The sequence below is a fragment of the Brassica rapa genome, chromosome A05, assembly GCF_000309985.2.
Source record: "Brassica rapa cultivar Chiifu-401-42 chromosome A05, CAAS_Brap_v3.01, whole genome shotgun sequence".
NCBI lineage: Eukaryota > Viridiplantae > Streptophyta > Magnoliopsida > Brassicales > Brassicaceae > Brassica > Brassica rapa.
The window spans coordinates 18,419,389-18,444,028 of NC_024799.2; the positions used below are offsets into that span (position 1 = coordinate 18,419,389).

The 24,640-nt window shown below is 39.3% G+C and overlaps 6 protein-coding genes and 2 long non-coding RNA genes across 9 annotated transcripts; 4 read left to right on the forward strand and 4 right to left on the reverse strand.

Annotated features, from left to right (window-relative positions):
* Positions 1-1,522: 1,522 nt before the first annotated feature.
* LOC117134022 lies at positions 1,523-8,208 on the reverse strand. Its single transcript, XR_004458128.1, has 2 exons — positions 8,051-8,208; positions 1,523-7,969 (listed from the first exon to the last, which is right to left on the reverse strand). It is a non-coding gene; the product is annotated as an uncharacterized LOC117134022 (long non-coding RNA).
* A 976-nt stretch (positions 8,209-9,184) lies between these two features.
* Positions 9,185-11,814, forward strand: LOC103869017 (pentatricopeptide repeat-containing protein At3g22690). Its single transcript, XM_009147057.3, has one exon. The coding sequence runs from the start codon at positions 9,248-9,250 to the stop codon at positions 11,777-11,779; it is 2,532 nt and encodes an 843-aa protein (XP_009145305.1). The 5' UTR covers positions 9,185-9,247; the 3' UTR covers positions 11,780-11,814.
* Positions 11,719-12,535, reverse strand: LOC103869016 (protein RDM1). The gene is made up of 2 exons (XM_009147056.3): positions 12,307-12,535; positions 11,719-12,238 (listed from the first exon to the last, which is right to left on the reverse strand). The coding sequence occupies exons 1-2, from the start codon at positions 12,434-12,436 to the stop codon at positions 11,862-11,864; spliced, it is 507 nt and encodes a 168-aa protein (XP_009145304.1). The 5' UTR covers positions 12,437-12,535; the 3' UTR covers positions 11,719-11,861.
* On the forward strand, positions 12,522-14,215 carry LOC103869018 (probable rRNA-processing protein EBP2 homolog). Its single transcript, XM_009147058.3, has 2 exons — positions 12,522-12,769; positions 13,146-14,215. Exon 2 carries the CDS (start codon positions 13,146-13,148, stop codon positions 14,028-14,030), a length of 885 nt encoding a protein of 294 aa, XP_009145306.1. The 5' UTR covers positions 12,522-12,769; the 3' UTR covers positions 14,031-14,215.
* A 366-nt stretch (positions 14,216-14,581) lies between these two features.
* On the forward strand, positions 14,582-16,253 carry LOC103869021 (proteasome subunit beta type-2-A). Its single transcript, XM_009147060.3, has 3 exons — positions 14,582-14,833; positions 14,906-15,029; positions 15,775-16,253. The coding sequence occupies exons 1-3, from the start codon at positions 14,676-14,678 to the stop codon at positions 16,105-16,107; spliced, it is 615 nt and encodes a 204-aa protein (XP_009145308.1). The 5' UTR covers positions 14,582-14,675; the 3' UTR covers positions 16,108-16,253.
* Positions 16,117-16,980, reverse strand: LOC117134024. The gene is made up of 2 exons (XR_004458130.1): positions 16,649-16,980; positions 16,117-16,557 (listed from the first exon to the last, which is right to left on the reverse strand). It is a non-coding gene; the product is annotated as an uncharacterized LOC117134024 (long non-coding RNA).
* A 4,252-nt stretch (positions 16,981-21,232) lies between these two features.
* Positions 21,233-22,198, forward strand: LOC103869023 (non-specific lipid-transfer protein-like protein At2g13820). 2 transcript variants are annotated; one of them, XM_009147061.1, is made up of 3 exons: positions 21,233-21,626; positions 21,710-21,757; positions 21,858-22,198. In XM_009147061.1, exons 1-3 carry the CDS (start codon positions 21,305-21,307, stop codon positions 22,001-22,003), a joined length of 516 nt encoding a protein of 171 aa, XP_009145309.1. In that variant the 5' UTR covers positions 21,233-21,304; the 3' UTR covers positions 22,004-22,198. The 2 variants fall into 2 exon arrangements, with proteins under 2 accessions (XP_009145309.1, XP_009145310.1); XM_009147062.1 differs by having other exon boundaries at positions 21,864-22,198.
* Positions 22,199-22,645: 447 nt separating this feature from the next.
* LOC103869024 (protein CDC73 homolog) lies at positions 22,646-24,484 on the reverse strand. Its single transcript, XM_009147063.2, has 3 exons — positions 23,240-24,484; positions 23,057-23,139; positions 22,646-22,965 (listed from the first exon to the last, which is right to left on the reverse strand). The coding sequence occupies exons 1-3, from the start codon at positions 24,297-24,299 to the stop codon at positions 22,873-22,875; spliced, it is 1,236 nt and encodes a 411-aa protein (XP_009145311.1). The 5' UTR covers positions 24,300-24,484; the 3' UTR covers positions 22,646-22,872.
* Positions 24,485-24,640: the final 156 nt, after the last annotated feature.

The following is a 24,640-nucleotide window of genomic DNA, read 5'->3' on the forward strand; positions in this document are numbered from 1 at the left end:
AAATAAAGCAGTTTGATAATGGAAAAGTAGATCAAAACGTGGGATCTAAATTCTGAGAAAAAAGTAGGAATAGATAGTGTGAATTGCAAAAAATAGGGGATGAAGAAGAATTTCAATCGATTATAATTTTTTGTTTTTGTAAATCAAATCCACGTATGAGAATTTTATTTGTTAGATTAGTTATAACTATCACTGTTCATTTTGTAATGACGTGTCTGTTTTTTCTAAACAAATTAAAAAATACATAGAAAATTCAAAAAAATAAAAAAAAACTTAAAAATTTAAAAAAATAACATTTGGAAATTAAAAATAAAATAAAATATTTTTAAAATTAATCCGGTTATAAACCAATAAATATATATAATATAATAACTTGAATGGTGATTCTAGATTCTGTTTTTTTTTTTGGTTTTTGATTTTTTTTTAATTATTCATTTATTAATACTTACCTTATTAATTTTTTTGCGAAACTAAATATGTTTTTATAAACCACTTAAAATGTTTTTGACCTTAACTATAATATTGTAAGTTAGTTTGAAATATAATTACGAGATATCGAAGTATGCCTCAAGATTTGTATATGTTAGGTTTTGGTGTGAATGGAACTTCTTAGATTAGTAACATATATTTTAATTTCTCTAAAGTTTGATTAGTAAGTAATTTAATTTCAAAGTTATTTACTATTTTTAAGAACTTCACTTATAATTTAATTTCTTTTTAAACAAACTTATAGTTACTAAAATAAATAATACCAATAATTGGATTAATTTTGAAAATTTAATAAATTAAAGATTAATCTATCAAAATTTAAAAAAAAAATCAAAAACTAAAAACCAGAATCTAGAATCACCATTCAAGTTATTATATTATATATAGTTATTGGTTTATAATTGGATTATTTTGAAAATATTTATTTTATTTTTAATTTTGAAATGTTATTTTTATATTTTCCGAATTTTTATATTTTTTTATATTTTTTTGAAATTTTCAAATGGTTTCTATTTTTTCAATTTTTTTCGAATTTTCTATGTATTTTTTTTTAAATAAAAGAAAAATCGACACATCATAAGAAAATGAACAGTACATGTCGCCTAATGTTATGATAAAAATGTCACTTTCAAGGTTTTAAGGGTTAGAAAAAAAACGTTCAGTGTTTAAAGTGCGAGAATATGACACTCTTAGGGTTTAAAATGCGATTTTCCGATATTTATAAAATTATATAAAAGGAAAATTATACTAAATAGACATTTTCAAGTTTTTATCACAAAATAGATCTTAAAAAAAAAGACCAAAATATTTTATTTAATAGGTAAAAAAAACTTAATACCCTAGATATGTAAATAAAAATAAAATAATAAAATAATAAAATAATAAAATAATAAAATAATTTTTTTATACTTTCAGAATATATGTTTTCAAATTCGAACTTTTTTACAAATTTCTTTTTTGAATATGTCTTTTTTTTTGTAATTCGAAATACTTTTTGAAACTATTTTTCAAATTTTTATTTTTAAACTGTTAATATTTATTTTTAATTTTATAAAATTTTAAAACTTAATCCAAAGAATATAAGTGTATATTTTCCTATTTAATGAAATAGTGTGGTCATTTTGATCCTTAAAATCTATATTTGTGACAATGATATTTTTTTATTGCTATCTTAAGATATTTCTCTATATAAAATGAAAAAGATAAAACAAAAACAAGAAGATAAAAAGTACATTAGGTATAAATTTTATATAAATAGATTTTGATGAATAAATATAATAAGAAATTAAAAAAAGTTAATTAATAAGTTAATTAATAATTTAAATGAGATTTTTGTTAAAATAAGTTTTTTTTTGAATAGAGCCCCTGATCCTGTGTGTCTGAAGAGGAAAGTAATCTATATTGACCCAGTTGGAAATTTTGTATTCTCAATACCCCATTTCTTTTCTAACTATCTTATCATATTTTCCCTCTCTTTATTACCTTCAACTATTATATTATTATCTATTTCTTGCTGACCCTACACCTTACTTTCTAATTTTAAAAATAAAACACGGATCCCACACCTTACTTTCTAATTTTAAAAATAGAAAGCGGACCCCTCATCCTCCCACATAAAGTCCATAATTAATGGACACCTAACAAGCGATCCCATATTTCATCTACCTCTCTCCTTCCCACAGGTGTCTATCTGTTCCCTTTTTTCAGATCCTGCTCCCTTTTTTCCAACCACCAGCGAATTCTTCTTCCCCTTCAAGCTCCATTGGCGTTTTTTGAAGGTTATTTTGACGAAAATTGGTACGATTTTTTCATGAAATTTTCATACTAATATACTACTTATGTTCTATGTGTTATGGGTAACGAAAAAAAATAAAAACTTAGTTGTAAAAATCGTAAAAGTTTTCAAAGAAAAATGAAAATAAAATTTGAAGAAGGTTCTCTTCTTTTAACACGATTCTTTTAACACGAGTTTGATAGGAAAAAACATAAAAATGGTGTTAGACGATAATGTGGGTTTTGTAACATGCTATTTGTTGATTAAACATACTTAAACCGATGAAAGATTAAAGTTTTAGGTATATTGGTATGAAAATGATGTTTTTTTCAGGACTATTTTGTATATTTATGCTAATTTTTCACTGTTTTAAACCAAAATAATACATTACAATATTGGTAGACGATATTGTGGGTTGTATAATACCCCCTTGGTTAGTTAAAAGGGTTAAATCAACAAAAATGAAAATTTATAGAAAATACTGGAATTACTAGTACTACTAAGCTACAATCTGTATAACTTGTATTACTTGTATTACTAAATAGAGTATGTACCAAAGATCTTGGACAACTTAGATTCTTTAAACGGTTAACTCATCATAATTTTTGTTTCAGGAAATCTAGGGCCTCTCCTATTACAATCATATGTTTTGATTACGGAGGAAGTTACATCAAAGATGGGGGTGAGAGAAGATGGATCTCGGGAGAAGATGAAATTCAAACTCTAGTGATGAAGACAACTGTGGAAGAGATTACGTATTCTAAATTGGTTGAAAGTATATGCAGAAAGATTAAGGTAAATGGAGATGGGATGGTGAAGATTAGTTACTTTCCAATGGTATTGTATTCGAACAAGCCATCATATATTTGGTGTGATGAAGACGTTTTGGGTTATCTCATGCAAGTAAATCATGATAAATGTAGAAGTGTTTTACATGTGGAGATCAGCAGCGACATGGATGATACATATGGTGGTATGTCACTTTTCGGAGATGATGATGAGACTGATGATAGCTATGTTGGTCTTTCTGATGAAGATGATGATGAAACTGATGATAGCTATGTTGGTCTTTCTGATGGGACCGAGGAAGATGACACTGAGCAAGATGGAACTGATCAGGATCATGAGATGGATGGTGTGGTCGCGTTTTACACACCCGAACAACATGAAGACATTGAGATGCATGAGAATTTAGAGCATGGGTATGAAGGAACATAAGTAAGAGTGGAAGAAGAAGCTGGAGGAGCGGAAGTTGAAGCTGCAAGAGCAGGAGTTGCTGCTGCAAGAGGAGGAGTTGAAGCTGCAAGAGCAGTAGTTGAAGCCACGACAGCAGTAGAAGAAGAATGGGATGATGGTCTCGATTTGGTTAAGGGTCAAGAATTCAGAACTAAGGTAGCCATGCAAGTTCTAGTTCAGAGGGGTGCACATAAGAATGGTTTTGAGTATGAAACATTGAAGTCCGATACTGTGAGATTTGTGGCAAAATGTCGAGGAGCCAAAGAAGGTTGCAAGTGGTATTTACGTGTAGTAAAGCTTAAGAATTCAGATCTTTGGACGGTTAGAACTTACAACAAGTCTCATACATTCTCAGTAGTAACTATAAGTACCCTTAGAAATAGAAGGAGAGGCACACCACATGTTGTCGGATCTGTTTTGAGTGAAGAATATCCCGGTAGATATGACACACCAACACCAGCTGATCTGATCAGTATGGTTACCCACAAGGTTGGTGTTGATGTGTCGTATGCCACAGCATGGAGAGGAAAAAGGATGGCTGCTAATGAAGTCTGAGGTACTCCGGAAGAGAGTTTTTCTATGATACACTCCTACATGTACATGCTTAAGTTGAAGAATCCTGACTCAGTAAGTTATGTTGAAGTGGATGCGGCAAAAAGATTTAAGTATCTATTTTTCGCACTTGGAGCTTCCATAGAAGGATTCGCAGCGATGAGGAAAGTTATCATTGCGGATGGAACACATCTTAAGCATGTTTATGGTGGAGTTCTGCTTGTTGCGACGGCTCAAGATCCTGATCGTCACCACTACCCTATCGCATTTGGTGTAGTTGATGGTGAGAAAGATGAAAGCTGGATGTGGTTTATGAGTAAGTTGAGGTCAGTGATATCAGATGAAGGCGAATTGGTGTTTCTTTCGGATAGAAATGCAAGCTTGATCAAGTCAATACGTGAGGTGTTCCCAATGGCTGCACATGGGTATTGTATCTGGCATTTGTCTCAAAATGTCAAAGGACATGTTTTCAACAACAGAGACGCTTGCGCAAACAAGTTTACAGAGTGTGCACATGCTTATACAGTGGCTGAGTTCGATGATCTCTACGATGCCTTTTCCAGAAGGTATCCTTCTGCTGCGGCGTATCTGGAGAAAAGTGTTGAAGTGAGAAAATGGGCAAGATGTTACTTTGAAGGAGACATATACAATGTTAACACAACTAATGCAGCAGAATCCATTAATGGTGTTCTTCGGAAAGCGAGGAAATTCTTCATGCTACCGATGATTGATGTTATCATCAAGAAAATGACTGACTGGTTTAACAAACATAGGAAGAAGGCAGCTGAAATACCAGTCACAAAGAAGCTTGTGCCAACAGTGGAAAAGGAGTTGTCAAAAAGATGTTTGGAAGCGAGGTGTTTAGATGTTGTTGAGATAAACAACTTCCACCTTGAGTACAATGTCAATGGTAGTGACGGAAAGATTTATACGGTTGATTTGGCAAGAAAAATGTGCACCTGCAGATGTTTTGATCTAGACAAAATCCCATGTGTTCATGTTGCTGCTGCTGCCAAGTTCTTGAGCGTAGGAAGAGATCTTCATCTACAAGAGTTTTGTTCAAAATACTATTTGGTGGAGTTGTGGGCATTGGCATACTGTAGGACGATTTATCCATTTCCTCATATGTCTGAATGGGTCATACCTGATGAGATTCGAGCACTTAAAGTTCTTCCCCCGGTATACGAAAAAAGAAATGACCCACTCAAAAGCAAAGGTTTCCATCAGCCGGAGAATCTCGTGGACGAAGAAGAGGACGCGGAAGGGGAAGAGGCAGGGGCAGGGGAAGGAGAGGCGGACGTTTTTATGAGTATTTTGAATGTGGAAGTACTTCTTCCCCCACTGAGTAACATGGAACTCTTGTACTAGGTAACACTGCACTACTCGGTACTACTGTGAACTACGATGTGTAATATGGACTACCTGGTACTACTATGTGTAATATAGACTACTAGGTACTATTTTGGATTACCTTGAACTACTTTGAATTACTATGTAGTATGCATGTTTCAAAGAACTTTTGTTTTCGTCTTATTATTTATTTTTAGAAAAAATATCTCATATATTACGAGATTATATGGTCATATTTGTGTTTATTTGCCAAATTAGACATAGAATACTCTTAATTCTGAAATTAGTTGAAAACCTCTCATTTCTATAGAAAACATCCTTCTACTTCTATACTAATGTCTTGATGTGAAGGCCATAATGAGATGAAATTCAGAAAATACGTATTTTATTTAAATTTTTTTTGCCAATGTGTTATATATAATCTAAAATTGTCTAAATACATTTGTATTACTAATAAATTTAATTTCTTCAGGTTGTATTACTAAAAAATGTTCTAATGTACAAAAATATTACTATGAAGAATGAAATATTACTACTTCCTTGAGTACTACAAAGAGTATTCAAACATGTTTTGTTTAATATTATATTTTAAATGTTTTAGACATGTGCCATTTTTTTTTTCTTATATTTTACACGTTTTACACGTTTTAGTCATGTGCCATTTAATATTATATATCATGTTATATTTTTTTTTTAGTGTTGACAAATTTTTTTTGTCTTAGTAATACATAATAAATCTAGTAGTACAAATGTGTTTTCTTTAAGACTTAGATCATTTTGTCTTCAATTGGGCCAAACCTGCTGCAAGACAATCACACAACACAGAGCATCCTACATAAGAGATAGCATTCAAGTTTTACAGACCAGCAAGCAACAAAACATAACTTCTTACATAAGTTCACAACAAATCCGAGATAAATACTAAACACCCAAAATATTTTAAGCTTCTTGTCTTCTACGCCTTTGTTCTAGGCTTTTTCTTGCGCCCTTCAATCTCATCAGTGTTAGCTTCAGTAAAAGGATTGGAAACCCACTGTGAACGTGAACGTATCCTTTTTGTCTGTTCTGGCGTTGTGAACTTCTTTGGTTCAGTATCCTTTCTCGGTCTACCCCTCGGCTTAGAAGCCTGCTTAGTAGCGTGCTTCCTCAACACCATTTGTTTTGGCCTATGCTTGACCCCAGTTCCAGAAGCTTGGCTGCTCCCTTGTCAGCTTCCTTCGTTTCACAAGTACTGCCCTCGTAGACAACCATGTACCACTCTTGCTTTTCTTCCTCAGTATATTTTTCAGTCTTTTTCTTGGGTTCTTCCACCTCTTCCTCAGGTTCTTCCAGCTCTTCCTCCACCATTTTTTCACCCTCTTTCTCAGGTTCTTCCACATCTTCCTCCACCATTTTTTCACCCTCTTCCTCAGGTTCTTCCACCTCTTCCTCCACCATGTTTTCACCCTCTTCATCAGGTTCTTTCACCTCTTCCTCCACCTTTTTTTCACCCTCTTCCTCAGGTTCTTTCACCTCTTCCTCCACCATTTTTTCAGCCTTTCCGAACAACTTCTCTGGTGTTGTTAAGATTTGTCTCCTCGCGGCTGCTGTCTTAGTCCTACCACATGGTGGTGTAGGAGTTTTCTCGGTTTCAACTTCAACCCGACCCTCTGTTTCAACCTCTTCTTCAATCTCATTGGCTTCATTCATCTCAACCTAATCTTGAACCTCATCAGGTTCTTTCTCAGGTGTTTTTTCATTCTCAACCTCTTCCTCAGAACCTGTATCGTCCTTCTGAGCCTCTTCTTCACTCTCTTCCTCATCCTATTTTTCTTTGTCTTCTTCAGCTTATGCTTCAGGTTCAGGTTCTGTCTCTTCCTCAGAACCTCTATCGTCCTTCTGAGCCTCTTCTTCACTCTCTTTCTCTTTTACCACCTCTGTATTTTCAACCATATATGCATCTTCAGGTTCTTTGGTTGTTGCGTCCGCTCCATTGCTGTCATTCCGCTGCCCACCCCAGTCATAATTCATGCATTTGTAGTCGAAACCGTCATTGTTCTCCTTATCCTCCTCCTTCTCTTTCATTTCCTTCATTTCTTTCTCAATGCCATCAATCCTCCCGTCCAATGTCTCCACCTTCTTGGCCTTCTTTTTTAAATAATATTGGCAATCTTAAATCTTCTCAAGCTTCTTCTCCATTGCCTTCATCCTTTTACACCTCTTTTTTAAAACAACTTGGCAACGTTCAATCTTCCCAAGCCTCTTGTTCATTTTTTCCACCTTCCCATTCACTTCACTCAAACATGTCATCAACCTCTCTTCAAACCCTTTCAAAACGTCCTCCAAACTTGTATTAGAGGAGGATGTTTCTTCATGCACTTTCCTTTTGTCTTTCTTCTGAGGAAACTCCCTTGCAGCCACATCTAACTCATAGAGTTCTTGCCAAAAGATAGGCTTCTCCTTAACAGTCAACCACGTGCTCCACAAATTACTCACGCCTTCTTCATTTTCATAGTCTGGCTCCCCATCCATTATGCGTGCCATGAGAGGTTCCTCATCAACAGTAGGAACAAGAACACTTTCAATAACCTGAAAATTTATACCAAACAAAATATCAAACACATTGTATTCCACTCACTTAATAAAAACAAAACAACACGTAACACATACCTTAATTTCTCCAAGTATGTCGTACAAATCCTCAAGAGGATAACCCTTCATGCTGTTACTTTGGAACCGCTTTTTACACATCCTCGGACACTTACTAATACAACCTTCTACACCTTCTCTAAATCGTGCTTTCAGAGCTGGAATACATTCAAATGCCAGGATCTGATTGTCAAAAGAAAAAAAATCATAAGAAAAAAAATACACTCGAAAGAAAAAAAAAATCATAAGGATAAATCAAATTTACCTCCAAAGGAATTATGAACCCGGAAAAGTTGATATTATTCTTAGGTTTCCCTTTAAGATGCTTCATCACGCAAGTGATGGACCGGAGAGCATCTTCAAACGTCAACCGACTCCAAGGAAAGGTTTTACAAACCTCCACATCGTTGATGATTCTTAATATGAAAGGGTCGAACGGAGCATTATACCTTCCCTTCGCTCTGATAATCGTGCCTAAGAAGTAAAGCACTGCCATTTTGAGTCGATCCCCACACGCGCTCATACTCAACTACTTCTCTCTCACAGATAGCATAGTGATCTCCTTATGTGATTTGAAATGCCTGTCTACAAACGCAAAGCTTCCAATCTTCTTATACTTAGCCGGATAGTCATGGCAGTCCAATCCCGAGATGAGAGCATGCTCTCTCATTGAATACCGAATGGACACTCCATTAACAACAAACCAAGATGTGTCCTCTGACTCGTGTAAAGGAACAGTGCGCAGTAGAAGCATCCACATACCCTGCAGCTTCAAGTTTGGTTCATCGGGCATGTGGAAAAAATGGCAAAACTGAGGGTGGTTTTCAAACCACTCGAGCTCAGGCTTAAACCTAACTTTCTTCGGAAACTTCACCGTCTCGGTTACATAGCACTTGCTATGTATCTTACACGTCTGGGTGAACTCGGTGTTCTTGAAACATAGCTCATCAGGTGGCAGTGGTTGGCACTCCTGTGAAGCAAATAAAAATTATATTAGCATTTGTTTCTTACTAGTCTGTTTATTAGTATTTGGGAATAATTTACCACGTTTCTGATTAAAATATATTAAAAATTATATTGTTTTTAATTGGTGGGATAAAATAGAATGAACATAGGAGTTAGTTGGACAATCCAGAATAGAATGAACATAGGAGCTTTGATTATAAAAGTGGATAAAATTTTGAATTTTGAACCACACTGAATCATCTAGAGCCAACAATGGCGATACTGGGTACTGTTCTCCATCTCTCTCCTATGGTCTTCGCCACTTCAACTTCAAGACCATTTCTTCCAAACCAGACCCACCGCAACAAACCCACCACGAATAGCCTCTCATCACCAATCACCTCGCTAACGAAATGCAAAACCATCGACGAACTTAAGCTCTTCCACCACTCCCTCGCGAAGCAAGGCCTCGACAACGACGTCTCCGCCATAACCAAGCTCGTAGCTCGAAGCTGCGAATTGGGCACTCGCGAAAGCCTAACCTTTGCGAGACAGCTGTTTGATGTCTCCTACGGGTCTCGTTACATGTACAACTCTTTGATCCGTGGGTACGCGTCCTCTGGGCTATGCGAAGAAGCGTTACTGCTCTTTCTCCGAATGATGATCGACGGAGTCTCTCCGGATAAGTACACGTTCCCCTTTGGATTGAGCGCGTGTGCCAAAAGTAGAACGATTCGTGACGGGGTTCAGATTCATGGGTTGATCGTTAGGATGGATTACGCTAAGGATCTGTTCGTGCAGAACTCGCTGGTTCATTTCTACTCAGAGTGTGGAGAGCTTGCTTGTGCGCGGAAGGTGTTCGATGAAATGCCTCAGAGAAACGTAGTTTCTTGGACGAGTATGATTTGCGGTTACGCGAGGCGTGGTTTTGCTAAAGAAGCTGTTGATTTGTTTTTCGATATGATGAGAAGTGAAGATGTGAGGCCTAACTCGGTTACAATGGTGTGTGTTATATCCGCTTGTGCTAAGCTAGAGGATCTTGAAATAGGCGAAAAGGTTCATGCTTTTATCAGAAGTTCTGGCGTTGAAGTGAATGATGTTATGGTTAGTGCTCTGGTCGATATGTATATGAAATGTAATGATAATGATACAGCAAAGCATCTTTTTGAGCAATACGGTGCGAGGAATTTGGATTTGTGCAACGCCATGGCCTCGAATTACGTACGCCAAGGGTTAACGAAGGAGGCTTTAGATGTCTTGAGTCTAATGATGGACTCTGGTGTTAGACCTGATAGGATTTCAACGTTGAGTGCGATTTCATCTTGTTCACAACTGAAGAACGTTCTGCTGGGAAAGAGTTGTCATGGATATGTACTGAGGAATGGGTTTGAAAGTTGGGATAACGTAAGTAATGCTCTGATTGATATGTACATGAAGTGTCGGAAGCAAGATACTGCGGTTAAGATCTTTGATCGGATGATGAACAAGACAGTTGTCACGTGGAACTCAATAATCGCTGGATATATTGAGAATGGTGATGTGGATGCAGCTTGGGAAACATTCAACACCATGCCTGAGAAGAACATTGTTTCTTGGAACACGATCATTGGCGGTTTGGTTCAAGAAGGCATGTTCGAGGAAGCGATTGAAGTTTTCCGGTCTATGCAAAGCGAAGAGGGTGTTGATGCGGATGGAGTGACGATGATGAGCATTGCATCTGCTTGTGGGCACTTGGGAGCTCTTGATCTTGCAAAATGGATATATTACTACGTTGAGAAGAACAAGATTCAGCTTGATGTCAAACTTGGTACCACTTTAGTGGATATGTTTTCCAGGTGTGGCGATCCCGAAACCGCACTGTCTATATTCGATGGTTTGGCTAACAGAGATGTCTCGGCTTGGACAGCTGCTATAAGAGCAATGGCGATGTCAGGAAACGCTGAGAGGGCCATAGGGCTTTTCGATGAGATGATTGAACAAGGTTTGAAACCAGATGGGGTAGTGTTTGTTGGAGCGTTGACAGCTTGTAGCCATGGTGGATTGGTCCAACAAGGTAAGGAGATCTTCGAGTCAATGGAGAAAGTTCACGGAGTTTCTCCTGAAGAAGTGCACTATGGATGCATGGTTGATCTACTTGGTCGAGCAGGACTGTTGGAGGAAGCTCTGCAACTCATAAAGTCCATGCCTTTGGAGCCAAACGATGTGATTTGGAACTCTCTTTTAGCCGCTTGTCGTGTTCAGGGCAACGTGGAGATGGCTGCTTATGCAGCTGGGAAGATACAAGTCTTGGCTCCAGAGAGAACAGGGAGTTATGTGCTTCTCTCTAATGTTTACGCATCAGCTGGAAGATGGAACGATGTGGCAAAAGTGAGGCTGAGTATGAAGGAGAAAGGGTTACGCAAACCACCGGGAACTAGTTTAATAGAGATTCGAGGCAAGACTCATGAGTTCACATCAGGGGATGAGTCACACCCTGAGATGCCGCAAATAGAAGCAATGCTCGATGAAGTTAGCCGTGAGCTAGGCCATGTACCTGATCTCAGCAGTGTTCTGATGGATGTAGATGAGCAAGAGAAGAGATTCATGCTTAGTCGACACAGCGAGAAACTTGCAATGGCCTTTGGTCTCATCAGCTCAAACAAAGGCACAAGAATAAGAATAGTAAAAAACCTGAGAGTATGTTCTGATTGTCATTCATTCGCAAAGTCAGCATCCAAAGTGTATAACAGAGAAATCGTTCTAAGAGACAATAACAGGTTTCATTTCATAAGTCAAGGCAAGTGTTCTTGTAATGACTTCTGGTGATTACAGAGATGAAAAAAAAAAGCATTCACAATACATTGTCTAAAATTTAAACAGAGAATGACTTAGATACAAAAAAAGGTGTTTATGATTGTGATAACTTGGGAATGATTGGATCAATCAACATGTGATACATAGGATCAGAACCCCAAAGCTCAGCAATCTGAAGATGAGAAGAAGTGAGCCGATGAATCTCTTCAACAAGCCAAATGGTAGCTTCAGCTTTCAAAGGATGAATGATCAAATCCAAGCTCTGAACTTCAGAATCACTACCCAGTCTTGCTTGATCCCAACGCTGTAATAGAACGTTCGTGAGGTAATGCAAAGGCTGACCATAAAGCTCCTTGATCGACATGCCTAACCCAACCCAGCTCGTGAACGGAATCAAAGAACCGCGGCTTGTCGGAAGAGGAAGCTCCTTCATGTAGCCTTGATACGCCTCTGCTCTCATCAACAGCGAAACTGATGCAAAAGATTGAAACTTTTTGGGTCAGGAGTTATGGTAAAGGAGAGACAATGAATCACATTACCTTCGTCTTCGGCGACTGTATGAGGTCTATCGATCGGCAAAAAGCCATCGCCGTCGCTGATCTCAGCTTCGACGTCAGAGGAGCTAGAGTCGTCTGATGCTCGTGGATTCATAGTCACGTCACTCTGCATGGTCCCAGACGAGCAGTGAGATTATCTGAGAACGTACTACGACGGCACCGTTAAAACTAGGGATTTTAAGGGAAGAAGACGAAGAGGGATAACTTGTACACGTGTCAGTTAAAACGTCACTTGTTGTTGTCAGTTGTGTTGCGTGAGGTAACCAAAAATCCAAAATTGAAATTGAATTAAAGTAAACCGATAAACCGGATTTAACCCGACGTAAACCAGCAAGCCTTAACCCTTTTTAACTTGTTTCTTCTTCTTCCTCTCGCGCCGTCGTTCATTCTCTCTAAAACCCCTCTCAAGCAAAGTTGTTCAATCTTCTTCGTTTCGTTGTTAACTGTAAGCTTTCTTCTACTCCTTGATGTCAATCTCAGAGTATTACCTTCTTAGTAATAGACTGTAAATAGACCTCACATAGGTTAATAAAGCTATAAGCTTTCGTCCTTAGATATTGAATGAAGGTCACAGAACCAGTTATGGAGGCATTGCTTCTGTTAGATACAAACCCTAATTCAAAGATTGGTCCTTTATTGAGTTTTCAGCTTCTACCAGTTGGTTAAGAGTCTGAATGTCAAAACCCTAGTTCAAAGATTGAACCTTTATTGATTAAGAGTCTGAATATGTGGAGTAGCTTGACTTTGATTGATTTATTGTTGTTGTTATGTTCCTGTCCTGATTCTGAACCTGATTGTTGTTTTTATCAAATTTGGAGCAGATGTCATTTGAAGATGATTTTGTGGAAGATGATGAGATGAACATGATTGATGAAGACGTAGCATCTGACTCCGAAGCAGAATCTCTGTCAGATTCCGATTCAGAAAACGAGATCACTGAGAAGCTAGCTGAGCCGACGAAGACTGCTGTCTACAACAGAGATGGGCTTCTTGATAAGCTTCAAGACATTAGCTGGCCAGAAGATGTTGACTGGACTCATAAGCTCACCGTTGAGATCGAGCAAGGACAAGCCGTTGATGTAAACGACGACCTCGCTAGAGAGATGGCCTTCTACACTCAAGCACTCGAAGGGACGAGGCAGGCTTTCGAGAAGCTCCAGGAGATGGGACTGCCTTTCCTAAGGCCGGCTGATTACTACGCGGAGATGGTGAAGTCAGATACGCACATGGAGAAGGTGAAGTCTAAGCTTCTGTACGAGAAGAAACAGATGGAGGAGGCTGAAGAGAGGAGGAAAGCTAGGGATAACAAGAAGATGGCCAAGGAAGTACAGTCTCAGAAGATGAAGGAGCGCGCTAAGCAGAAGAAGGATGAGATTGAGTCTGTCAAGAAGTGGAGGAAACAGAGACAGCAGAGTGGGTTTAGTGAGAAAGGAGCTGGAGAGCTTGATCTTGAGTTTGGAAATGGAAAGAGTTTCCAGAGAGGAGGTGGTAAGAAGAGACCAGGTGTGTCTCCTGGTGATCGGTCAGGAGGTAAAGGGAAGCCTACTTCGAGGATGAACAATAAGAAGAGGGAGTTTAGGGACTCCAAGTTTGGTCATGGTGGAAGGAAAGGGTTGAGTAAGCAGAACACTGCAGAGACGACTAATGATTTCAAAGGAGGGTTTCGTGGAGGCAAAGCTGGTGGAAACAAGAGACAGAAGAGATAAACAAGGTTTGGTTATCTAAACTCATCTACAGTTTCATCACTACAAACTATTTTGTCATCTTGGATTATGTTTTGAGAGAATGTTTCTTTGAATTTTTGTAAGGTCTTCGGACCAATATATTTTTAGTTAAAAGTGTTGTACTAATGATTACTTGAATCAACAAAGCTCAACGTGTTTTCAAAGAACCTAGAGGTGGCAAGGTGTTTCTTCTTCGAAAATTCATCATTGAACAAATATGATTTTAACTAATTAAAAGATGATTATTGAAGTTTTATGGCATGGATTTGAAGTCAAACTCAAGCCCTCTCTATTTTTTTAGAAGAATCCACCAATATAGATTCTGATTTGGCTTTTCAACAGCAAAGCAGCTTCCAATTCCGTGTTCATGTTTCTTTGTCGAACCTGAATCCTTTATTCATTAATACAGGTATTCTTGAACTTTGACCACACTAATATATTTGTGGGCTAAGGCCGGATATAAAGAGAATAATGGGCCTAATAATGAAAGCCTATAGAAGAATTTACTAAAACACCCTTCTTCTCCCCGTAGACAATATAATAAATAATACTGAAAGAAGTCTTGTTCGGCAAGACGCCGGAGAAAAGCAAAATCGGAATCGAACAGATCTTAAAGCAAAGAAGAAGATGGAGTGCGTATTCGGTCTAGTCGGGAAGGGATTCGCCATCGTGGCGGCAGATACATCGGCGGTGCACAGTATCCTTCTCCACAAAAACAACGAGGACAAGATCATGCTCCTTGACTCCCACAAGCTCGTCGCTGCCAGCGGCGAGCCTGGTGATCGGTACAATCCCTCTTCCTTTTCCCTCTCTCGATTTAGAAGTTAAATTAGTATAATACTTTCGAAAATTGATAGGGTTCAGTTCACGGAGTACGTTCAGAAGAACGTGTCGCTGTACAAGTTCCGCAACGGCATCCCTTTGACTACCGCCGCCGCTGCCAACTTCACTCGCGGTGAGCTCGCCACCGCCTTGAGGAAGGTTTGCTACTTCTTTGGATCCTTTGCAGTGTTAATGTTAAGGTTGATGATAGCTGTTTCGTAAGCTCAACTGTCTCTCTAGGATTTTTGATTCCTTGTTTGTTGTTTGATTCAAGTGATTATAAGATTACTATGTAAGTTTGAGGAAGGTGAGTTCTGCTATTAGAGGTTTATGTTCGTCTTGATTTGATTCAGTTTTTGAGTGAAGAGTTCTGTGATTCCTCTGCTTATAATAATGTTAAGGTTGCTAATTCCTTGTTCTATATGGTAGTGTTGTGTTTTGTTGTGGTTAAACTGGTTCTGAAGTCACTGTATGTTTGAACTGTTTTAGTTAGGTTTGATTCATTTTTAGAAGGCCTGATTGAAGAAGATGTGTATGTTTCTGCTGTTCTGTGCTTGAGTGTCATATAAAAGCATGGTAGATGGTCTCTCCTATTGCCAATTGATCACGACAAGACTCTTACTAAAACACCGGTTTCATACGACTACATTGATCTTAGCCAAAGGTGATTTAGATGCACGTGATTCTCCTGCACTGATCGGTTGGCAATAGGCCACCATCTACCATGCTTTTTGTGATATCCAAGAGTTGCAGCTTCATTGTATTGTTAACAAGTTTAAGAGACCCATATGGCCTTTCGTTCTCTATTTCCTTGTTTTATTTTGATTTGGCCTCTAATCATTGATGTTAACAAGTTTAAGATAACTCAATTGTTTTTGTTTTTGTTTTGCTTCTCTTTGATCAGAACCCGTATTCTGTGAATATCCTGATGGCTGGCTACGATGAAGAGAGCGGTGCCTCCCTTTACTACATCGACTACATTGCAACCCTTCACAAAGTTGACAAGGGAGCTTTTGGTTACGGCTCTTACTTCTCCCTCTCCACCATGGACAGGCATTACCGCGAGGATATGTCTGTGGAAGAAGCCATTGAACTGGTGGACAAGTGCATACTTGAGATCCGGTCAAGACTGGTCGTTGCGCCACCAAACTTTGTGATCAAGATTGTTGACAAAGATGGAGCTCGTGATTACGCCTGGCGTCAGTCCGTACAGGACGTCACAACTGCGGCTGTCTGAGTTGTTGTGTTTGGTTCCAGAATTTATGTTTCCTCAGCTGTGACATTTGCTTTTGTTGGGAGATTTGTGTGTTTTGACATTTTATTTAGTTTGAGAATCAACATTAATCATCAAGCAAACGAGAACAAATATAAACTTATAATTCTGCACCGCATTAATCAAATCACATTGAAAAAGCAAATGAACAATGAAATCAATAGAATTTGAGAACTACGAGGCTGATGCCAAAGAAGAGAAGCGAAGGTGAGAGGGCGTAGGCGGATGAAGGAGTGAGAGAAGGTCGACTGGTGCTTCCTCCGTCGCCAGCCGTAGGACCCGCAGTGTCGACGGTTGGTGTAAAAGGCTGAGTTGCATCGGACTGTGGTGTCTGAGCTGCTGGGGTCGGTTCTGGGACAATTGGAGTTGTTGCTGGACCTCGAGACATCGCCGGGCCAAATGTACCAGCAGGTCCTGTCCCAAGCAATACAGACTCTCATAATTAGTTGTTGCAAACTGATTATGTGATTAGCTGAGATAAGGATATAATTAATTGCTTAATTACCAGGAGCAGCAGCTGGAGCAATATTGGCTGTTCAAAAAGAAGACCAAACATAGAAGGGAACAAGGTTACGTTGCTCGGCGATAAGTCCTTGCACGGTACCAAATTCTCTTTCAAATCATTGATGCCGGTCTATACAAGTGGTAAGCCAGGAAGGGAAGTGCTGCTTGCTAACTCTATAGCAACATCGACTAGTCCAGAGATATCACCAAAACTCTCACTGCTACTCCAAGAATTCAATGATGCGTTTGCAATTCCGACAACACTACCTCTATTCCGAGGCAAGGAACATGCAATCAACTTGAAACCAGGAGTCTCAGCAGTCTAGGTATCCTCATGCCAGCAAGGTAGCAATGGAACAGATGGTGACCGAGATGCTTGCGACTGGGATCATACGACCTAGTACAAGTTCATTCTCAAGTCCAGTATTGTTGGTTAAAAAGAAAGACGGTTCTCTGCGCTTTTGTGTGGATTATAGAGCCTTAAACCGCGCTACAATATTGGACAAGTATCCTACACCCGTCATTGATCAGTTATTAGATGAACTCCATGGAGCTTCAGTCTTTTCTAAATTGGATCTACGATCGGGATATCATCAAATTCGAATGGTAGAAGCTGATATTCCAAAGACAGCTTTCAGAACAGTGGAGGGTCAATATGAGTTCTTAGTGATGCCCTTTGGCCTCACCAATGCCCCAGCCACATTCCAAGCTTTGATGAATAGAGTGTTCAAACCGTTTCTTCGACGATTTGTGTTGGTGTTTTTCGATGATATTCTTATATACAGCCCTGATCAAGAATCACATGAAGAACATTTGCGGATGGTATTGGCAGTATTAAGAGAGCAGCATCTGTTCGCAAATCAGAAGAAGTGTACGTTTGGGGTCAAGACTGTGGAATATTGGGTCACATGATATCAGAGAATGGAGTAGCTGCTGATTCAGCTAAGACAGATGCAATGAATGAATGGCCTATTCCAAAAACAGTGAGACAGCTGAGGGGTTTCCTTGGGCTAACAGGTTATTACAGAAAATTCGTTAAAGACTATGGAAGCATTGCTCGCCCTTTGACAGTTTTACTTAAGAAGGATCAGTTTTGCTGGCCGTCTAAGGCTCACATGGCGTTTGATAGGCTGAAATATGCCATGGTCAATGCTCCGGTGCTGGCATTACTGGACTTTGAGCAGAATTTTGTAGTGGAATCCGATGCTTCAGGTTTTGGATTAGGAGCAGTCTTAATGCAGAATAAACGACCCATAGCTTTCTTTAGTCATGCTCTCACGCCGCGGGAACAGTTGAAACCTGCTTATGAACGTGAGCTAATGGCTATAGTCATGGCAGTACGGAAGTGGAAGCATTATCTGATAGGACGGAAATTTCATGTCCACACAGACCAAAGAAGCTTAAAGTTCTTATTGGAGCAGAAAGAGGTCAATCTCGAGTATCAGAGATGGTTAACAAAGTTGTTGGGGTTTGATTTCGACATCTTCTACAAACCGGGGCCAGAGAATAAAGCAGCGGATGGCTTATCTCGTTCTATGTCTGTGTCTACACTACTACTCGCTCTGACAGTACCTACTGCGCTGCAATGGGAAGACTTGTTCAAAGAAATCAAGGAAGATACGGATATTCAGAACAAGATTTTGAAATTGCAGAAGGGTGAGCTACTGTCTAAGAAGTATCAGGTGATCGATGGGAATCTATGGTCCAAAAAGCGATTGGTGGTACCTAAGCAGTCTCGTTTTATATCAGTGATATTACAGGAGGCTCATGACGGCAAGGTAGGGGTCATTCTGGAGTTTTGAAGACAGTTAAACGCGTTCAAGGATCATTTTTTGGAAAGGGATGTACAAACAGATTCAGCATTATGTTGCTGCTTGCGCAGTCTGCCAAACTCATAAACACTCGACTCTATCTCCAACAGGTTTACTGCAACCGTTACCAATTCCGGAGAAGGTCTGGGATGATATTAATATGGATTTCATTGAGGGTTTACCTGCTTCAAATGGATTCAATGTCATTCTCATGGTGATTGACCGTTTAAGCAAATATGTGCATTTTGTGGCTCTGAAGCATCCTTTTTCTGCTTTGGACGTGGCGAAGAAGTTTATAAATGAGGTAGTGAAACTCCACGGCTTTCCAAGGAGTATTGTGTCAGATCGTGATAGAATCTTCTTGAGTTCTTTCTGGTCTGAAGTCTTTCGTTTGGCGGGTACAACGTTGAAGTACAGCACAGCTTTTCATCCTCAGACTGACGGACAGTCAGAGGTGTTGAATAGATGTTTGGAGACTTACTTGAGGTGTTTCTCCTCTACACATCCTCGTACTTGGCATTCTTATCTGGCTTGGTCTGAATTGTGGTATAATACCACTTATCACAAGTCTCTTCAGACTTCACCATTTAAAGTAATGTACGGCCGAGATCCTCCTCAATTGTTGCGTTTTGAAATAGGGTCTACGGTCGAACTTTGAGCTGGATAAAGCGTTGCGAGAAAGAGATGAGGTTTTGGTTACTCTGAAACAGAATTTGGAGCGTGCTCAAGATATTATGAAATCTCAGGCAGATAAGTCACGCTGGGACGTGGTGCTTGCAGTGGGTGATATGGTGTATTTGAAGCTTCAACCGTATCGCCAGAAAACGGTTGTTAGACGGGTTTGTCAAAAATTGGCTGCTAAATTCTATGGACCGTATCGTGTGGTGGAGCGTATTGGTCAAACGGCATATAAGCTTCAGCTACCGCCGGAGGCACGTATACATCATGTTTTCCATATATCACAATTGAAATTGGCTGTAGGTCAACAGGTACAATGCGAAGAACTTCCACCGGGGTGTCTTAATGACGTTGATGTGGTCACAGTACCAGAGGATGTCTTGACCAAACGTTATAATTCTACGGATGAGTTGGAGTTATTAGTAAAGTGGCAGGGGAAGGAGGACTTGGAGAATACTTGGATGGCTTTTCAGGAATTCGTGGATTGTTTTCCAAATTACCAGCTTGAGGGCAAGCTGGATTTCGTTGTTAGAAGTATTGATAGGTATAAAAGAGTGTATTACCGGAAGAAAGGAGGTAAAGTAGTGGAGGATGAAGGAATAAGTGACGTTGAAGGTAGTTTGAATGAAGAGGGAGTTGAAAGCCTCTGAGTCGGGAAGAGGGTTTGCAGTTATGAGCTGAGAAGTGAAGTGAAGATAGTATAAATAAGTATCGTTTGTTCATTTGTATAATTCATGCTTTGTATGTGTAATTTGAGAGACGATATGAGTCCTCTGTTTCCAGTCGCTATGAGACTGATGATGAAGGCGATCTCGACATGAGAGTGAGCTTGATTCATACTACAAAGTGTAACCGTTCTTTACATTGTTAATCGAAAGAGTATTCATAGTCTTTGGGATCGTATATCTAAAGTCTATCAATTGGCCAATGGGATGGGTTCACTTGTACAAAGGAGGGTGGTAGATATGTCTAGTTCGTCTTGGATTGTATTAGTTGAACTACTCTTCGATGGTTGTTCTGTTTTGGTAACTAAGCAAGAGATTCCATTTTAACCTAATCCCATTAATAGATCGACTTACGGAAGTAACAAAATTCTCATGTTGTCAACAACTAAAAAGTTTTTGGGGGTGCGTTAGATAAAATGATAAAGTAGCTTAAGTAACGTCTTGTATGACAATACATTTTTATATATAGCTAACTTGTCACAGTTAAAACATTTTCCTGTGATCGAGGTGGGTTGATTGATCAGCATCAGCGCTTGATTGAGGACCAGTAGGTTGCCCTCCTGAGGAGGGCCTCCTCTAGTTCTCTGCAGACTTTTTTATGGCCGATGAAAAGACTCCCGAAGTACCCTAGGCCATCGTCCACTGAAATGCATCATGTCAATTCATAGGTGTCGGCCAAATGCATTCAACAAACATAAATACACCATAATAAATAAAACAAAATCAACCATACGAACACATGCTGTCATCGTAGGATACTATATGTAATTTTACCCATTCCTATATGAACACAATATGTCATTTGTATGATACTATATGTTATATTATCCATCCCAATATAAACACAACATGCCGTTCGAGGCTACTAATTTTCTTTAGTTTCTTGTATTTTTAATCTTATCTTTCTAAACGGTATATAGTTTAAACTACCGCAACCATAAGATTCAAATGGCTCACCATTGGATCTAAAGCAATCTTTGAAACATAATTCAATTTATAACGTTAAAAGACAGTCATGTCCTAACTGAGACATGTAGGTCAAGTCAAACAAATGGGTCATTCTAAAGAAAAAAATAACAAGAATACAAAACAATCACTGTATCATAGAGTAATTAGCAAAAACTACAAGTAGTAGTTCAACAACTCAGCCTTAGACCGTCACATATACGACCGACCCAAAATAAACAAAAGGGAATCAGTTCTTGTTCACAAGACAAGAACAACACTTCGTGTCCAAACAAACGCAAATACTTCACAGAAACTGTTATAAAAGTAGGAAAGTTGGTAACCGGTATTAAGCCACCTTTTGTCACTTTTCTACTCCCTCAATTCCTTATTTATATTCTTCATTTAATCTCCAAATACTTCACAAATCAAACAAACAAACACAAAATACAACAAAACAAAACCTCAAAAAGGATTCTAAACACATCTCAAGGAAACATGAAAATGGGAATGGGTTTAATGTTACTTACAGTTTTTATGGCTGTGATGTCTTCTACAAGAGTCCTTGCTCAGTCGACTTGCACATCCGCTTTGATCAGCATGTCGCCGTGTCTCAACTACATAACCGGAAACACAACCACACCTTCTCAGCAATGCTGCAGTCAGCTGGGTAACGTAGTCAGGTCTTCTCCTGATTGTTTGTGTCAAGTCCTCAACGGTGGTGGCTCTCAGCTCGGTATCAACGTTAACCAAACACAGGCTCTTGCTTTGCCTAGAGCTTGTAATGTTCAGACTCCTCCTGTCAGTCGCTGTAACAACGGTAAGAGTTTTGAAGCAGAAAGAACTTTATAAAGATTGTTCCGAAACGTGCGACTCTTATGCAGTATTGTTCAATTTTTGCAGGTGGTGGTTCTACTGCTGACTCTCCTGCAGACTCACCAAACTCTTCAGGTAAAATGACTTTAAGCAGATGAACATAGCATACACCAATCTCAATTTATATATTCTCAGTTATCTAATGCATCCATGTTGGGTTTTTTTTTTTGGTTAGGACCAGGAAATGGATCGAAAACTGTACCTGTAGGAGAAGGAGAAGGGGAAGGACCATCGTCAGACGGAAGCTCTATCAAGTTCTCATATCCTCTTCTTGCCTTCCTTTCCGTTGCTTCCTACATGGCAATCTTCTTGAAATACTGAGTTTCCCCATGCACGGTTCTCCTGAAACCTATGAAGCTTTTATACCACTCAGATTGCATTCTTTATTTTTCCCTACTTGTTCACATTTCCTTGTGACTTCGTGTGATGTATTTATTCTGTGCTCCGTGAGTCCCTACTCTCCGGGTGATATTGGATCTCTTTACCTTTTTATAATAAACACTACTTTTCAGAACACAGTTTTAAGAACAGACCATTAGCTTCATGAACATAAATTGGAAATCTAAATGTTCTAAATTCAAACTCAAGGTCCAGAAATGGCATATACAAAACAAGTTATCCTAAACGGAAGGAAAAACTGTGTCAGGTTCACATCAAAGAGAACATCCTATAGAATATGACAGACTTTAATAAACAGCAGAAGATAATAAGTATGTAGATAGGAACCCTGTATACATTACATACCGTTCACATATCGCTGGAGTCTTCACAGCTCAAGCTAAGCGGAAAGTAGAAACTTCCTCACCCATTCAATGGCTAATATTCTTGAAACATAGAACTTCAACCTGTAACAAACAAGATGAGACGAAGATATGACCACGAGGGCTTGTGTTACGCCCATATACGTTAACAAGAAAGTTTCAAGTCTCTGAATCTTGTGAATGTTATATTTGCATTGCAGGCTCTAGAAATATGATAATAATAATACATCAAAATGTATTAATAGATATCAACCTTTAGAAGAGACCAAGACACTTCAAACAAAGCCGACGAACAATTTAACTCACCAGTAATGGAAACAACTGCACTGCATAACATGTTTATCTTGCTAATGTTACAGAAGGTATAAAAATAATCAAAAACAAGAATGAAAATTGATACATAAAGTGGCTTTCTACAGCTGCTAGATGCTAAGAATGTGACCGAGACCGAACAAACTCCTCAAGTTTTTCCCACACTTCTAATGCTGCAGCCCTGTCTTGATGCCTCTTGTTCTTACTAATCTGAAAACACACAGAAGTTCCTCGATTCAGTAAATCATATCTCAATACGAGTATCAACATAAAAGCAGATAAAGCTTTAAAAATTTCTCACCGAGATAATCTTCACATTCCACTGCTTCACCGTCTTGGCTGATTCAATACTATCATCTTCAAACCGCAAGAAGAACCCAATTACTGCAAACAAAAGAAATAACCATTAAAACCTCAAGTCATTCAAATTTCAATCCCAAGAAAACCAAAAAAAGATTTGAACTTTAGAATCATTATCACTTACTCTTATTGAAAATCTCAACATGGTCCTTGAAAGGCCAATCCTTGAACTGCCAATCCTTCCCCAACACGAAAACCGCAACAACACGGTCCCAATCATCAGGCTTCAAAGCAGAAGGCTTATCCCTAACCTCATAAGCAGTCACAACCCTCTCCCTATCTCTACTAAACTTCTTCTGAACCGTAATACAATCCGGCTTCACCCCTTTCATCTCCTTAGCCTTAACATCATTCGGTATATAAACCCCATCCTCAAGAAACTCCTTCACATTGTAAATAGTAATCAGCGTCTGAAACGCACTCGGGACAAGAATAATCGGCACACCTTCCCCAATCTTCCTAAGCTTAGACTTAGGGTTAGCATCATAACCAGAATCATCTCCCCCGCCGCCGGTGAACCCTACAATGCCTCTCTCTTCAGCACCCATCAACCTACTCTTCGCGACCAAACCGTCTTTCCTCTGGTGAGACTCGATCCTCTGCCTCTCCTCTTCCCTCTTGGTCGAATTCACCAACACGCTGTGGAAATCTCTGTTCTTGCACTCGAGGATCGCGTCTCGACTCTTCAACGGCCTCTCGTTGGACCGAATCAGCATAATGTAATCAACGTCCTCTCCGCCGGACGATTTGCCGTAACCGTCGGCCTCTTCGATTGCGTTTTCTCGGGAGACGAAGGCCGAGTTGTCTTGATCGGGTCTGTACTCTTCGTTCTGCTTCTGGCTCTGCGCGTTCTGCTGCTGGAGCAGGAGGTAGTCGATCGAGTCGGAGGAGGCTACTCTCCCGGTGAGGTAGTCGAGGAGAGGCTTCCGATCCGGTAAGGTTACGGCGGGGACGGAGTTTTTGACGGTGGATTGCATGTACTCGCCGAGTTTGAGGTGGTGGTTCTTCACGTAGTGGACTAAGGCTTCTAGAGTGTAGAGGCTTCCGCCTTTGGATCTGTACGCCGTCTCCGTCGCGCAGGGGAAGGAGTAACCCGATCCGAATCGGTAATTGGCTCCGACCCGCTCGATTTTATCCAGGTCTCCGCGCGTCGTGAAGTCCTTGAGCACCGATAACGGATCCATTGCGAGAGAGAGAGATTATGATTTCGATCTTCGTGAGGAGTAAATTAGTAATTTTGAGATGTGAGGATCCGGTAATATGGGATAGATAGAGAGAGAGGCTGAGTTCGATCTTAGGGTTTATGCTAAGATGAAGCTCACAGAGATTCGTGAGGAAAAAAGGAAAAGATGAAGAGGAAGACGGTGAACTAGTGATTTTGGAGTTATAGGCCCATAATATAATGGGCTTTTACGCTCATTAGAGTTTTTTTTCTTTCTTAAACGGCAAATTATAAATTTTATTAGGATGATAATAAGGTCTCTGAATAGAAAGTATGGATTGATTAACCAATCAGGAGGATAAT